This window comes from Odontomachus brunneus, unplaced genomic scaffold (assembly GCF_010583005.1).
Source record: "Odontomachus brunneus isolate Ranch 3 - 2012 unplaced genomic scaffold, Obru_v1 Obru_scaffold_148, whole genome shotgun sequence".
NCBI lineage: Eukaryota > Metazoa > Arthropoda > Insecta > Hymenoptera > Formicidae > Odontomachus > Odontomachus brunneus.
This window is the reverse complement of record NW_022639598.1, coordinates 263,412-280,937: the sequence shown is the minus strand read 5'-3', so window position 1 is coordinate 280,937 and position 17,526 is coordinate 263,412. Positions and strand designations below refer to the sequence as shown.

General features: G+C 39.2%; 1 protein-coding gene across 6 annotated transcripts in view; it reads right to left on the bottom strand.

Moving 5' to 3' along the window:
* Window positions 1–17,526, bottom strand: part of LOC116850524 (disheveled-associated activator of morphogenesis 1) — a 92,162-nt gene that overhangs the window by 30,038 nt on the left and 44,598 nt on the right. The window contains exon 1 of one of the 6 annotated variants that reach the window (XM_032828910.1): window positions 5,605–7,157. The exons of the other annotated variants lie outside the window; for them this stretch is intronic. Within the exon in view, the coding sequence (XP_032684801.1) occupies window positions 5,605–5,643 (39 nt within the window). The 5' untranslated portion in view covers window positions 5,644–7,157. Of the gene's footprint in view, window positions 1–5,604; window positions 7,158–17,526 lie in introns of those variants that run through there. 6 annotated transcript variants of the gene reach the window in all.

Below are 17,526 nucleotides of genomic sequence, written 5' to 3'. Positions count from 1 at the left end.
AGAGAGAGAGAGAGAGAGAGAGAGAGAGAGAGAGAGAGAGAGAGAAAGGGAAAGAGAAAGAGTCGAATTCACAGCGCTGCAAAAAACGGTTTGCATTTGTATTGAAATCGAAAATCGTGAAGAAATTTTTAACATACCCGTGTAAGTTAATTTAACGTATTGTTATTTGGACTATTCTACGTTGAGTTGACAATTCGCCATTTCGACGAGTTGAAATAACACAATAGTGTCCAAGTGTAAGCATTTCCGCGTTAATGTTTGACATATTATTCGTGTTACTTGTTCATATATTTGCGCCTTGTGTTAACACCCATTGACACAAAAATCAGAGTGGATAAATTTTGGACGTGTGAAATATGTTAAATTTAATGCAAACTATATTTCACAGTGTGCACGTATGTATTCTCTCATCAATTTCCGTGCATTTTGCCCGCCTGAAGAATTTGAAGACCTCGGAATGCGGATATTTTGAGAGGTGAGAGGTCGCGCGTGGATAACTGACCGGGTGTAAACTTTGGTGCTCTTCACGGTCGATGGTACTCGCTGAATTTCTCGAATGGTAACAGTTACGGGGCTTGTCTAAAGACGAGCCAGGATCTAAATTCGCGATGGGAAGCAATTATACAAGGAAAGTTATTTTCGCATGCATTCAAGGGGCTAATTGCATATTACGTGGAGAAAGAAAGAGAGAAAAAACAAAACCGCAGCTCATCTTCGAACGGTTATCCGCTCGTGTGAAGCCGCTAACATGATCTTATATGGCATCGCGGCAGCGCACCGTGTGCGCCTTTAGGCAAATGTACGCAGAGGTTCCCAGTAACTTTCATTAAGCTCACACAAACGCGCGCGGAATTGTACTGTGCATATTACATTGTAGCTCGGGTGCACTCTCCACCTGGAAACGTTCTGTCGCAATAACAGTTCCACGTTTGACCGGCTTGGTTTACCTTATCACCCATTAATTTGCGTTCGGGCTGAATCCTCCGTCGTACTCAGATTAAAGCTTGTTACTCGCACGGACTTGGAGCTGTCGATTTTTTGCATAACTGAGGAATATACTCTCTCTTGTGTTTTTGTAACTTCACGCTTCTGAAACACGCTGTACTTTGGTTGGCAGCGCGAACCCCGGCATTATTCGCGCTTTGCGGAAGTCTTAGAGGAGAAAAATGGTAACCGTTGCGCCAATGCACTTCGCTACGTTACGAACGGGTCTACTTCGAACTAAGGTTTACGAGCGTATGTGTGTGTGTGTGTGTGTGTGTGTATGTGTATGCACGCGCATCTCTTTGGAATTCCGCGCGAAACAAATGCCTGTTTGCAATTAGGCCGATTCATTTGAATAATTATGGCGCGGCGCGTTATGCCACGATACTCTCGGCTAGAATGATGAAACCATCACAGGCATCTTCGCCACTACGAACGAAAAAAGATACAGAATGCATATCCTGCATGCAAATTTGCATATTATTTGCGTAGGTATGAAGCAACGTTACTCTCCTTAAGCGCTATTCATTATGATATAATCACGCCGCCGATCACACGATAGATATCGTAAGAGGCAAATTACTTTCGGAGCACGCACAGAGATATCGCAGTCTGACGGAAAAGGAGGTAACTCATAAGTCGAGATCGCGAAACTAAATATTTTCGCAGGTCTTCTTTTCGACGGAGTCACGATTTCGAGAAATTGAGATGTTAATAACGCTCTTTCTCCTGTTTGAGCTTAGAGAATCTTCAACTACTTTCTACGTCGGTCGCGGCATACACTGAGAAAAAAAGTGCTTGAGAATTTGCGGAATGAAAGTTCATATATTTCACAGAAGAAAGCTTTACTTCGCAGAAGTAAACTTTATATCCCGCGGACAAATTTTCAAGTATTCTCTTTCTCAACGTATGACTGTCAGAAAGGTCTTATACTAACGCGGAGATTGTTTCTCCAACGTTATGTGTGCGCGATATTTCACGATATTCATCTCAAAATCGAGCAAGTAGGTGAGCTTCTTCGCGTACGTCTCGTATTCATCGAGAGCAACCGTGAGGGAGTGCGTGTATCGAGCACATGTACGATTACATATTCATCGATACCCGCACGTCGATATGTTTAAGCATGGTGAAACGCTTGTAACAATGGACAATGAAAAATAGCCGAGTTTTATCCCACATCTTCTCTCACTCTTTCGTATCGTTTCAGTCTCTCTTCCCCCCCCCCCCTCCTCTTCTTCTTTTCTTCCTCTTTCTTTCTCTTTCTCTCTCCTCGTCAGCTCTGTCGGCTCTCCTCTTATTCTCTCTTTCTTCTTTATGAGTACTCTCACCGGAGAGATATTCGAGTGAAACTTTGGCGTGCCCTTCCTTTATCGTCAACAGTCAGACAACCGTTTCATCGAACGATCGATCGACCGATCGATCTATGTATTGGACGTCATAAAATTGGGATCGGACCTTCCATCTCTAATAACTTTCCCGTCGGCTACCGTGTGCGCGTCATCTCGTATTTCTCTTTATTAAATCTTCCCACAGATGGTGTCCGATGATAAAAGATCGAATCATCGTGTAAAAATCGTTGATTGAAAGTGACGGACGTCGCAAAAATCACCGCGAGTAAATTAAAGAGATCTGTGTATGATGGAGAATACGTTTGGGAATTCATTATTGTTATGTTAGGCGCGCTGAATGGCACAATATTCTTAAAGTTAAAAAAATTTTGTTTTTTATCTACAAGCCTTAATATAGATTTCTTTCAGTACACTGAGAGAAAAATGTATGATATTTGGAACTATAATGGCATAGTAAAAAGATTATATAGTTAGAAATATAATTTTTATAGTAAATGTTACCATATTATTTGTAATATTTACAATTAAGCATAGTATAACTGACCCGTATAAAATTTTACCAAGAATTATAATTATTTGAAATAAAAAATATAGTAAGGTAGCAAATGTTGAATGGTAAGAGAAATTAACTATTTTATATAGTCAATACAATTGGAATATTTGGCAAATATAGGTACATGTAACTATATTCCCAAAAGGTGCTTTACCATATATATAAAGTAATAAGATGGTGACTATAAATCTGTGTTCATTCTACTATATCTTCATGTTCAAATGAACTATAAATATATGTTTGAGGCCAAAACGAACTATAAAATATAATGAGATTATAGTTATTCCAACTATTTTTTTCTCTCAGTGTAAGAACTTCTGCTTCATAGATCTTCAACTAAGACGAATATAGTCAAATTAATACAATCATTTTCTCATATATAAGTAAGAATATCAATATTGTTAGTTATATATAAGAAAATGATTATATTAATTTGACTATATTTGTCTTGATTAATCTATCTTTCTTCAACGCCATATAATCTCATTTTAACATTAATCTTATTTCTAAAATAAGTCAACAATAAAGATATTTTCCAAATAAGAATATTCTTTTTTTCTATATAGTTTATTGCATTAGACGAGGGATTCTCTTTCAGTTTCCACTTAGGAAGTAGCACTTTGCAACTAGAGTTCTTTTTTTCAGGTGTTGAAATATATTTCTTTTTTGGTTTCAGACGAGAGTCTCTTCTTGAAGGCAGATAATAAGAAGATCCCAATAAGATTACATCTCTTTCGGCCGATAATATGGCAAATGCACAGATCAATATAACATTACAGACACTGCAATGATTTACGCAACATGTTAAGCGATGTTTCTTCATTCTCATCTTCGTTACATTATGATATTGCTACTGTCTCGATACATTTAGAAAATGAGTCAGGCGAACTAATTGCCGATTATTCCTGACGCGCGCTCGTTAACCGTGAAACAAAAAGAAGAGGAACGGATCATAACGGGATAATCATCGGCGCGATCACGTTCTATTCCATATCACGTGACATTGCGCTTTCGAAAGTGCCTAAAACTGCACGAATTACTCGACGTAGCGTCCGTGAAATGAGCGACAGGCTCAGAAAGCGTGCGGATTTTTCGATCGCGGCGACGGCGACGTCGCCGTCGCCCATGTCTTTGCCGTCGGCGCGGAGCTCGTGTCGGCTAATTCGACACCGATACATCGCACAAGATGAGCCAGGCGCGATACTTCGCGATACCGGCACGATACTCGCGCTAATGCGTTCACGCTGATTCGCCGCGCGAACAGATGTCTGACAGATCGCCGGCGCGGATAAGCCGCGACACGCGGAACACGAACGCCATGTAAAATGGATAGAGGCTCGTTTATCCTTCTCCCCTCGAAGTCGTTCAGTCCGTTCGTTCGTTCGTTCGTTCGTTCATCCCGAGTGGTGCTCGATGTGGCCGCGGCGAAGTACGTAAAAAACGGATGAACCAGGTAAACCAGTCCGTCGTCGGCTCGAGACGTAACAGCGCCATACGTCGCCATATCGTCGCGATACAAACGAGAGAGTCGTTCGCGCGGCAAAAAAAAGTCACGCAGTCGGACGGAATCTCGTAGGAATTTCAATACGCGCGCCACGTGTATTCGGGTGTTCAAGTAATTGACGCGGGTTACGCGCCGGACCTTTTTGCTGCCGCGCTGACCGCGCGAGGAATGTCGCGCGGCTATGCGCGCTTTCACCGAATCCACGACAGAATTCCTAGTTGGATAACTCATTAATGACTTACTATCTCGTAATTAATGATACCTCGTCCCCTGGTACTGGTTTACGGATGTCTGTCAGTGAGTTATCCGGTTACTTTGTCGGCGATTATGATCGGTTCTAACGATATCAATTTAGCCGAGTCTACAGATGAGAGCCCGTCGTGACAGCTGGAATAGTTGCGGAGAAGGAAAGTGCGAGGAGAGGGGTGAAGATAAGATAATAGAACGGCGTGTTTTTGATTCGGAGAAAAGAGAGAGGGGCGTGTAACAGAAATTCTGACCCACATACTTAATCGTGCACTGGGAAAAGAATGCTTGGTATTTGTAGCTACGCATAATCGCATAGAGAAATAATCACTATAAATTACAGAGACTATTTCTTAATTAAATTCTGCTGTAGTGTCAGCGACAATAATATGCATATTGCTGCTACCATCTTTGTGTTAGAACAAGCAAGAAAAATAATTGAGGCCAAGACTAATTATAATTTGAGTTCAACCATTGGTCAATCATTGTTTTCTCTCAGTGCGCGGACTCGCAATGCACTTTCGTCGAGACCATCACCGAAAAGAGCGTTACGAGCGTTTCGTCACACGCTAGTCGTGTATGAACGATCACGCAGCAGAGAAAGTCAATAGGCACGTTGTTAATGTAGCAATCGAATGATATGCTTTTTTGTCACGTGGCGCGCGTTTTCACGGGGCGTTATATAACGGGCATTCGATCAAAGAGTACTTGACAAACGAAAGTCATCGCGGCGAATTTCATTTCGCTAGAAACCTAATCGTCGTACACCATCTGTCGTCCGTGGATATCCCGCGAGCGCTACGAATCCGCGTATTTCCTCAAATGAAAATATCGAGACAAATTGCTCTTTCTTGTTTTTCCAATTGCACCATGTGCCATTCTCCCGGATCGCTGTTGCGACGCTTATCAGATCTGTCCACGACTCAGCCAATATAGTAGTCCACAATATGTGAAAAACAAAACATTACCAGATGCAATTTGCCCATTTTCTCCAGCACGGTGTCCATTTTGAATGTCGCCGGTTTGTCCTGTTGAGTTAGCTTGAGCGGAGACGCCGTTTTCGTTTTCGGAAATGAGTGAGCTTCACAGCTCGCGAGCTGCTGGCTTAGCACGCGGGAGTCGCAAATATTTGCCGACGGTCACGCTCGAATGGCATCGTGTTCCGGAATAAAAGGCACGCGTTCAGAATGACCTAATGAAGCCTCATCCTCCTGCGGAGGCAGCGATGAAGATGAAACCCGATCGCTTCGCTGGACTTCGCCCGCGGATCGCGGAAGTTACGCGCGGCGTTGCGCTCTCCTTCCTTTTGGAATAATCCCTGCGAGCGGATGAGATATTTGTGGTTCTCCTTTATTAACGCTCGCAGGCGATGCAACTTCGCCTTTATCTCGCTTCAGGAAGTCGAGGCTGCCACAAAGTCGGGGATACTCGCAGCTGGATTCATTAATTGTTGCTTCTTCCGCGATTTGACGCTCTTGCCAAAAAAATCGGCTTCAAGTAATTAATCGATTGGGCACACTCTTGATTTTCTTCACTCGCAGCTTCACTTGTTGAATTTGAACGGATTTTTCTATCTTTCAAATAGTGAGGACGAGGACGAGTTGAATAATTAAAAAAAGTAACTTTCAATTTTTCTTGTAATTAGTTCGCTTGACGAGAGTTGAATCACCTCAAGGAATCGTCGTTGTATCACCAATTTTCTTCCCGATCACTGTTCAATATCGACTCTTGTCCCTTCATCTAATTTCTTCTATTTGTATTTTTTGAATTATTGTGTAAACACGAGTCCTGAAATTTAATGTCACAATAGAGATTAAGTTTGGCAAACTTTGATAAATCAGCGTGACAAAATCTCTCGTCGTTCCTTCCGTCCTCGAGCAATCTCTTAAACTTCGGATATTAGTCTCCGGAATCGACTTTTCCAAATTACACAAAAATCATTTGTCAGCAATGCAAGTGTTTCGGCGGCAAAGAACTTGCGTTTCCGCTGCTCGTTCGTCGATTTGTCGTTTTCCTCCTCCGAAAGAAAAGTTTCTTTCCCACAGCCTCTCATCGAACTTCCTCGTCCATCTCTATCGAAAATCCTTTCGCTTCCCTCTCGTCGTAGGGAAAAAACGTTATTAAATATTCAACAGCACCGCATCGTCGACGCGAAGTCAGTTTCTCACGCATGCGAAAGTATTTTGCCCGAGCGAACGCGCGTCCGTAATTACTGGAAAGTCCAGGTGGAACAATAGAGCGAATGAAAAATTTGATCGCGAAATTTCGTGGGCCAACTTTCCTCCTCGCGCGGCGACGAGACAGCGCACGATCTCGCCCGCAGAACGTTCTTGTTCGCGATTGTAGGTTGAACTGCCAGGTGAAAACACAACACCTCTCAACCTGCACAGGTGCACATAGGGGTCCCCCGACCGGGTCCTGGAAAGAAGGGGGGCCTACTTGCGCGCTAGGATCTCGTCGCCACGAATACTTCGATCGGCGCGGGCCCCGCGATGTGAAACCTGGGGAATATCAGCCGCAGCTTAACCTTCGTGCTGCGCGGAAAGAAACGAAATAACCGATATTCGCGCTCAGGATCGGCATGAGGTCGCCGAGCGTCGCCAGTAAAATCGCCGGATGCGCGGCGGAAAATTATCGAGGCTGCTTCGCGTGCGATATTGAGATGAAAGTACCAATTCCCGGACACGTATCTAATCCTGGACTATCTTATTATTTTGGTATTTAAATATTTAAACTTTTAACTGGAATGTATATACTAAATATTTGTATATATATTTTAAAAGTTTAAATATTTTGAGACCAAAACAATAAGAATGTCCAGGATTAGATGCGTGTCAAGGCATTGGTACTTTTACCTTAATATGAAAACGAAAGGCACGCGGAAACCCGTTCTTTCCCTTTGTCTTTTTTTCTTCATGTCGCGACCACGCAAATAACTTTCTATCGCTATCGCTGCCTTATCGGCGACTAAACAGTGTGTGCGTGCGGGCCGGATAATTAATGACACACGTAAATCAGACTTTGTTTTATTATCCCGCACGGAGATTAAGTTCGCGTGAGCCATCCTTCAATTTAATGCTCTTACGGCGAAATCTGCTGGTGTGATTTATTTCGCGCGAATACGCGCTGTACGGGAGTAATTAAATTCCTTTTCCTTCTTCTTCATACGTACGCTACGCGACATTGTTGCACTTCACGATGCGCAGCCGATGTTCTCCGACGTATAAGTGTATTTGTGTCTTGCGGAAAAATATTATTGTTTCAAGAATAAACGAAAGAGAACGCGCCGACGTTACATCGATGGCAGGTGTGTAACGTTATAATTTTTTGCAGGGAGTTTCGCGGCGAAAGGCCTTAAAAATTCCCGTTCTTGAGCGCAGCACGGCGAAAGAGTGAACATGCACGACGTGTCTTTTCTACCTTTGAGCTCGCCTCAGAAAAATCATTTTTGCGACCTGACTGCTCTCATCTTATAAATCTTCGATAAGTATCCGACGTACATACTCTCCGTCGAACACGTCGTAAAACGACTGTGGAAGCCGCGGAATAAGTACCTTGATCGCCGTTACCGGTATACACTGTTTCGCCATGCGCAACAGTTTTCGTGCCGCGTATATCGGATTTAGTAATTATCCATAAAAGTCACGAGACTTCCTCCATAAAAATACGTTATACTTCCTTTCTCGACAACCTCGAATGCCGACTGAACGCAGAGAAAATTGCTACACGAAGACGCGTCACGTCGGTGAAAGACACGCGGTCAGTTGTTTGCAAAACAAGCCGTTCAGAGGGCAATCGTTCGACGCAAATTTCGTACAATAAGAAAAGTGTGGTAATAGTTAACAGATATGTTTGGGTAAACGTTTCAATACGGTATTTATGTATGAGTACCAAATATATACTGTAAAAACTAATATATTAAATTTAACACATTTCATGTGTCCCAAATCATCCACTCTCATTTATGTGTAAATTTAACAAAACAAATATATTAAACAGTATAATATATTAACACGCATAATTAACACGCATATATTAACACACATAATATGGAAAAAATTAACACAAGAATTTAACACTTGAATACCGTTAGGAATCACAGGTTGTGTTAAATTGACATATTTAATATGTCAGACATAGATATTATGTCAATTTACCATTTTTATTTTATCAAAACTATAGATTAATACTTCTCTCAAATGTTAAAGTAACGTTTTATTTTAGTTAATTTAATATTATACATATGTCAATTTAACACGACCTGTGATTCCTGACGATATTCAAGTGTTAAAATCTTGTGTTAATTTTTTACATATTATGCGCGTTACTTTTTACCACATTTGTTTTGTGTTAAATTTACATATAAATGAGAGTGAATGATTTGGGGCATATGAAATGTTAAATTTAACACATCAGTTTTTATAGCGTAGTAATAGTTACCAACCATTTAATAATAATTACAAAACATGTAGTAAGACAAAGTCTTCAATTAGTTGATCTAATCAAATGATTTGGTAATTAATATCAAATAATTTAGTAATAATTATCAAATAGTTTAATAATTATCAAACTATTTGGAAAAGATCTATTCCAAGGTATTGCGTCAGTTTAACATAGTCTATATTTCTCTTGTTCGTGTTAGCACTAATCTTGAGCTGCTAAATAATATAGTTTTATTTAACAATTGCTTGGTGATACGTATCATGTAAAATAGTAATAATTACCAAGCTTTGGCAACAGATACGAAGCTTTAGTAATAGATACCAAGTCTTGTTAAGACTATTCATTAATACTTACCAAATCATTTGGTTATATTCACTTATATGTTAAGATGGAATTATTTCACCAAAGCATTTAGCAATTATTAGGATGGATGGAATATTATCAAATCTTTCTTTCAGTATACTCGCGCGACTATATAAGAGTATATATAAACATGTTTTCATCCTACAATACAAGAAAAAAATACAAATACACTTTTCTTATAAATCTCCTAATCTATCTCTCTCTTTCTCGTATTTTTTCTTACATATCTTTGTTTTTATTACCATTGTTATCCTCTTATTATTACACTGAGAGAAAAATTATCTAAGAAATAAAAATTATTTATTCTCAGTGTGTGTAGGTACTCTTTAATAATATATTTATTATACTAATATATAAAATATTTTTCAAATAAGGAAATTTTCTTAAAACCTTAAAATGGTTTGTTCTATTTAAATAAAAGATCTAAATAAGCTAAGATTTTAAGAAAATGTACATTTTCTAATTTTTGGGACATGTTTTATATTAGTATAAATAAATATGTTATTGGTACCTATCGAATCAATATATTTTATTTTTTAGATATCTTTTCTCAGTTTATTATTCCTTTTATTATTTTTTCTGAAAATGTTGTGACATGAAGAAGTAAACGTAAATTATAACAGAAAATTATATAAGAAATAATATAAATTGTGATAAGAAATAATGACCTCTTCTCGAAAATTTCTTTCGAAAGAAGTCCGCTGTAAAGAAATCGTAGAAAAAATCTATCGCGAAAAACAAGATGGCACTTTGTATGTACTCATCATATGGTTTCAGTCGTAAGTGACTATCGAAGTGTCCGCGTGAAAGTTTATCGTCGACTGATGCACTTCAGCATCAGGAGAGACGAGCGAGGACAAAAAGAGAATCGACCAACTGGTACGACCGTCTGTCGTGCACGCGTGTCGAGCACGCGGGGTGAATTTGCTTGTGCGTCATCGCGGGCCGAAATCATGTTCCCTGTTTCTCCCAATCTTCGTCGTCGTCGTCGGTGCGATGCACCATCGACGGGAGCGATCGTCCTTGCTCGCCCCGCGGCGGTAGCCTTGCTGCCGGACGGAATGCACTCTTGTCTCTTCTCGCCGATGCACGACGACTGGTTTTTCAAGGGAAAAATAAAGCTCACGACCGACGGAATATTCTTTCCTCTTACCTTCCACCGCTGCTATCCCCGGCTGCGGGACCGGAGAGGGGAAGTTTATTGCCGTCCCTTTTACCGGATCGCCGACCTTGAAGACAGTCCTCATTGTGGTGGTCGCGTCTTCTCGAGATTGTTAACGACGACGATACTGCACGATCCGGCTGAATTGAGTCAACTGGATGTGCAGTAAGTTACCGGCCGGGGCGCTAGATTACTAACAAGCGTTAGTCCGCAGGTCCGCCAACTGAGAGTAGCGTGCTTTTGCGAAAAATTTCGCGACTGCTGCGCCCACTGCTGTGCAGGCGCGGACAAGCTTTTGGGCCTGAGAATAGATTTTTGCATAACGCATAATGCATAATACATAAGGAAATCAGTTAGGGCTATCGCACACAAATTGACATAACTGCATATGCATAGCATAAGATCGTATGGACCAATGAGCATCGAATATTAAGCATCGAACACCAATACGGCGACTTAATACTCGATGCTCATTGGTACATACGGTCTTATGCTATGCATATGCAGTTATGTCAATTTGTGTGCGATAGCCCTTAATCAGAGTCATTCATTTCTATCCTGGAGAGGCAAATAAAGGTTTCTGATTGGTTGATTCCCTTATGCGTTATGAGTTATGCAAAAGTCTGTGCCCTCAGCTTTTAAGCAGGAGCACACACTCTTGCATAAAGGCATAATGCATAACGCATAAGATAATTAACAAATCAGAATCCTCATTTCTATCGCCATGATGAAAATGAAGGACTCTGATTGATCAATTTTCTTATGCGTTATGCATTATGCCTTTATGCAAGTGAGTGCTCCCCGCTTTACCTTCTTTGCTAGAACGCGATTAAGGGGCTGAGCATAATAAAATGAATAAGGAATAGGGAATCGGGAATAGAGAACAGGAAAATAGAGAGAATAGGGAACAGTTCAATATTAGGGAGTTTTTGCAAACATACAATATAGATACGGTAAACGCTAAAATGACGTTATCAAGTCAAAAGACCAAACTGCGCATGCGTATCGATCACCTTAACGCTATTCAGATAACATGCGAACGTTATTTCTGAAAAATAGCGTTCACGAGTAACGTCGACGTTATGGCTACCAAAATAAAATCTGAACGATTGAGATTCACAAGTCAAGATGATCTTATACTTTTAAGGGAGGTTATATCCCAAAATCCATATGAAGAGAGTGAAAAACCTCCATCTCATTATAAAATACTGTTTTATCGTACGTTATCGTAGCTAATTCACCATGCAAAAACTCTTTTGAAGTAGGCGACGTAAAAGCGGAATACAGTATGAAGTCATGTGACTTCAGCGTTTATCGTATCTAAAATACGGAATTGCAAAAACTTTCTATTAAAACATGAAACCTAATTCATCAACGCAGAACAGAGGAACAGAAGAATAGCGTTATTTCTTGTTTTCAATATTCCTTATTCTCTGTTCCCTGTTCCTTATTCCTTTTATTGTGCTCAGCCCCTAACGGTTGTGCGATTAAAAACGTCGTTCGAAATATTCGTTCGATTACCGAGACGTATCACAATTACAGGAGCATCGTCGCGTTTTTTTGGGAGAGAACCGACTTAGAAGCGGTTTCCTGGGGACTCAGCGATTTATGTAGGTTTGGTTCATGGTAAATGCAAAGAGGTGCTGATACATGCCGAAGCATACGTTTTATTTTAAGTGAGGTAATTTGACCTTTCTGATCGCGTTCTGAAAGCAACCGCCTAATTTATTTAACTCTGCGTAATACAATATACGAAATCGATCGTCTTATAATTACACGGAATTAGACGAGAGTTTTGAACCGTGAAGAGGAGAAATCACAACTTTCACAGTATAATGTAAGACTGTACGATTCAATATAAAATACACAGAAAACACCCTCTCCCTCTCCAACTATCGTATATTTTCATTGCGCAATTATAGTCTTAATTAGAGGTGTAAATTTGAAGGCCGTGATAACTGCTCAGTCATCAAAAAGTTGTTCGGTAACATCGCATATATTTTACTCAGAGACTCCTGACGACTTAAATACACGTATACTTAAACATGTATTTTCGCGGCTTCGTCAGATTTATTACTTTCTCCTACGCACGAGTACCGTGCGCCACGCGCTACACACGATCGTCCAACATTAATGGAAATGCGAATTTAGTGATCGAACATGAGTAGCCCTGTTCTTTGTAGCTGTACTGCTGAACTAGTGCAATAAGTTAGAGTGAGAAAACGTATATTTGTCTCACTTCAATATATTGCACCAGTTCAGCAGTGCAGCTACAAAGAACAGGCCTATAATGTAGCGCGTGATTACACACATCACATTATTGTGGCCGCGATCCGTTACACGCTTCCAACAGCCGCGAGCGTCATTCCACCTTTGTTTAACATTCAATGAGCAACGAAGATAGAATAACACTCGCGGCCGTTGGGAGCGTGTAACGGATTGCGGCCTATGATATGTCTCGGGCGTTGTAAAGAAAAACAATACAACGACGCTTGGTTGTTTACAATCGACCTTAGGGCGATAACGCGCTTTAATATGCGTAGTACGAGTCGAGACGCCGGGGTGCGCGGAGTTCGCGGAGTGATACGCGTTAATCCATACAGCACAAATCTTGAAAGAACGTTCTAAAGATGTTCTAAGGACATTCATACATTCTAAGAACGTCCCAGAACATTCTCTAAAGCGTCTTCTACAATGGCAGTAGGAGAAGTAGTAAGAAATAAGCAGTAAGCAAATTGACCAATTCCATTCTCATGTTTCAAAAATAATCGATTGTGATTAGTCTATTTACTTACTGCTTATTTCTTACTACTACTCCTACTGCCATTGTAGAAGACGCTTTAGAGATTTTGTACTGTCTGGGAAGTGTAATTTCTAATTTTTTATTCGGATCACGCGGGTGAATCGCGGAGTTCGTGGATGCGACGAGGATGTCGAGATCATCGTGAGCAGCGATAGCATCCGCAGGGTGCAGTAGATTCGGAAGGTAATGTCTATATTTAACTTTTATTAGATTCTGAAGAGAAGCGAGTATTTGAGGTATTTGCAACCTGACTTAATTTAACTTTATCTCCAGCGTCCGTGCATGCAGTATATCGGTGTCGTTACGTAAATTTTATTAGATTCTGAAGAGGAACAAGTACTCGGGGGTACTCGTAACCTGACATAACCTAACTATCTCCAGCGTCCGCGTGTGCAGTACATCGGCGTCGCGTGTTTGTATTACTTTCTATTGTTCCTGTTGTTAGAAGTGCTATTGTTGTGAATCGGGTTGCTTTCTGTGCCAGATCTGATGGAACATGTGGACACGCCGAGTAGCGCAGATACCGCAAATGCTGTTGCCGTACCGGAGGATCCGGTTCGGGCCAGGCAGAGTCGGTTCGAAGGTAAGTTCATAGACTCCTTATTCTTCTTTTCTTAACCCTTCACGATGAAAGACGCGATACAGACGTCAGAATGACGCGAATTACGAGGGTGAGAGGTTAATCCATCTACATCTCTATATGTATTCTTGTCAAATGAGGGAAATCTATGAATCTGACAATCATCTTTTCTCTCTGTTTTAGATCTCATAGCTGAATGCAACTGGCTATGAGTTCAATGCAGGTTAGTGAGTCATTATGAAAAGAAATTGGGAAGGATGGTGAAAGTTTGAAGTAACGAGTTAACAGGAGATGGGTTTTTTTTAGATAATTTTAATTGTATCAATGCGATTTACGTTGTTCATAGATTATTGCATGTTAGTTCTGTATTTGTATATGTGTGTTGTGAAATAAAGTGTCCTGATCAAAGCAATTAGGAGATCTAGTAGTAAATTTGAGGTATCGAGTAATTAATATTGCATTTTAACATTTAACTTTAATCGTAAACTTCTTTACATGAATATACTATCTATATTTACTTTATATACTTTATATACGTTATTTCACATATATTATACATTATTTTACATATTATTTCATACATTATTTATTTTATATATATTATTTCATGTATTTTATATGTTATTTTATATTTCATTTAAGTTGAGGAGTTATTCGATAGTATTGTTTATCTAGTGTTTTCTGATGTTTTCTCCTAATCGTTTTGAACAGTATATGATACAAAATTACGTATCAGAAAAATGGCGCATCAGAATTACGCCATCATATACGAAACTTCGCTTTGTTCTCACTGATAAATTTCACGATTGTCGCGGTTATTAATTTCTATATTTCTTATACACTCTTGCGTAGTGGTTACATTGGATAAATATAAGTGAACGGTGTTATATTAATTTTAATATATATATCGCGCGCGCGCGCATGGAAACATGGAAGTAAGGTCCACTGAAGTATCGTGAAGCAATCTAACGTATGATTTTATTTGCAATCATTTTACTCGCGAATGACTTGAATGCGTTAATTTTGCGATCGATCTTGAATTAGCGACTTTTCATATATGATTCATGAGTCGCAATCACGTTTCCGAAGTCCCGAAATTGCGTGTCGCAATTTCTACGCTCGTTATTCAAAGTTGTAAATTCTGTTCCGAGATAAACCAGTATATCTAATCGATATCGTCGTTAATACGTTAAACGCCATTCGAATATGAATATTAATTGCATCGCGAGTGCAATAAAGAATAGCAAGCAAAATAAAATCCAATCAACGTGGGACGGCATAGTTCGGGATGCGGAGACGAGTTTTATTGGTGGATTTAGTTGGATATGGTCGGCTGGATATGGATGGATCTGGTTGAACGCAGCGGGACCTGCCTGGACATTGGTGAACTTCAACGGGAAATGGTGAGTGTTCAATTTCAACACTCGCAGAGTGTCTTATTATGTAATGCATACCTAAATCGCATCAAACGCACAACATTTTAATGGCACATATTGGAACTGTAACTGCTATATTATTAATTCTAATATTTATTAATTCTAATATATATCAATATATATTTTCTTATTAAGCCTTTTATAATTTCTATTAGTTCCTATTAAGTTCCTATTAGTTTCCTATTAAATTTTAGTTCCTATTAAGATGTAGGATCCTAATCCTTATTGGAACTTTAAAGTTTAATTTCTATTAGGAAATTAAACTTTAAATTTTATTCCTATTAGGAATTATTAGGAATTTTTTAGTTTTTATTCCTATTAGGATTTAGAGCTTTAATTCTTATTAGGATTTAGGGTTTTAATTCCTATTAGAACGTTTAATTTTTATTTCTATTGGAAATTTTTAAATTTTAGTTTTTATTAGGGGATTTAAGAGTTCAATTCCTAATAAGACTTTAATTTTTAATTATTATTAGGAATTTATAAATTTTAGTTTCTATTAGGATTTAAGACTTTAGTTTTTGTTGAAATATAAAATTCCTATTAAGAGTATACATTTTAATTTCTATTAGGATTTAGGAGTCTAATTCCTGTTGAAACTATAACTTTGAATTTCTATTGAGAATTTATACATTTCAATTCTAATTAGGATTTAGAACTTTAATTTCTGTTAAGGGGATGCCGGAATGAAAACTTTACCGACATAACATTGACTTTTTCTGCAAAGTTTGCGGTTTGTTGCTTGCACAAACTTACAAACGCTTTTACACAACAAAAATGCATATAAAAATTAATTGGAGCATTGCTCAATATGTGACAAAAACAAAAAAAATATGTTTAAATTTAAATTTTAAACTGTAAGTGCAATATTAGTACAATACAAACATTCTGCAGATTGTACATACTGAAACTGTGAATACTCCAATCAGGAAAATTTCAAAGATCACTACTAAACTTTCAGAATTTTGATGCTAGAAAAGATACGAAAAGTTTGCAAAAAAATGTATGATTACATGCGGTTAAGTTTTCTGACAACTGTGATAAAATAGAGCGAAAAGTTAGTTCACGGATATTTTTTGAGATGATACAGTACTTTTATTGCACTTTTCACAATATCCGAATATTCAGTGTACACACACACACACACACACACACGCCGCACGCACGCACCATGCACGCATGCACGCACGCACGCACGCACGCACGCACGCATGCACGCACGCACGCACGTACACACACACAAACACATATATATAGTTTCCTCAGAGCTCACGCAACTGTTTATCGTAACGACGATAATAATTGAACAAAGACAAAGAAATCGTAAAAAAATCGTTGTAACGGCATGCCCGAGTTGTTTTCCTATTCGTAATAGCAATAAATAATAACCGAATAAATTAAATAATAATCGAGAATAAAGAAATAATAATATTCGAATATCAAATAATAGTGATAATAATATCTGTTCGACAATTATGTGATAATATGCGCGAGTGGATAATAACGAAATAACGATGATCGAATAACCGATAGTAACAATACCTGAGCAACGGCTCTAACAAAAATTTTAGGCTCCACAAAGGCTAGGTAAACGTATCATCGTAACAGTCTGCTCGTGCCGCTGATTGGCGCTTGAGGGAAGGCGTGCGGCCGGATCATGTAAACACACATGCGCGAGCACGTGCTCGAGCATCACGCTATAACATTCTCAACCGTCGTGACGAGCACATCAGGAGTTGCTGCGTTATTTTCTAAATTATTGCCGTTGCCCAGTTATTGTTATTCATTGTTATTACCGATTATTCGATCATAGTTATTCAGTTATTATCCGCTCGCGGCTATTATCACACGATTGTCGATAAAGTATGATTATCACTACCATTTATTATTATTACTTTTTTAACAATTATAATATTTGCTCGACAATCGTGTGATAATATGCGCGAGTGAATAATAATGATTGAATGAAACAAAATAATGATGATCGAATAATCGGTAATAACAATACCTGGGCACCAGCTCTAACAAAAACTCTAGGCTCCACAAAGGCTAGGTAAACCGACCGTCGTAACGGTCGCTCGGGTCGTTGACTGAGCGGCACTG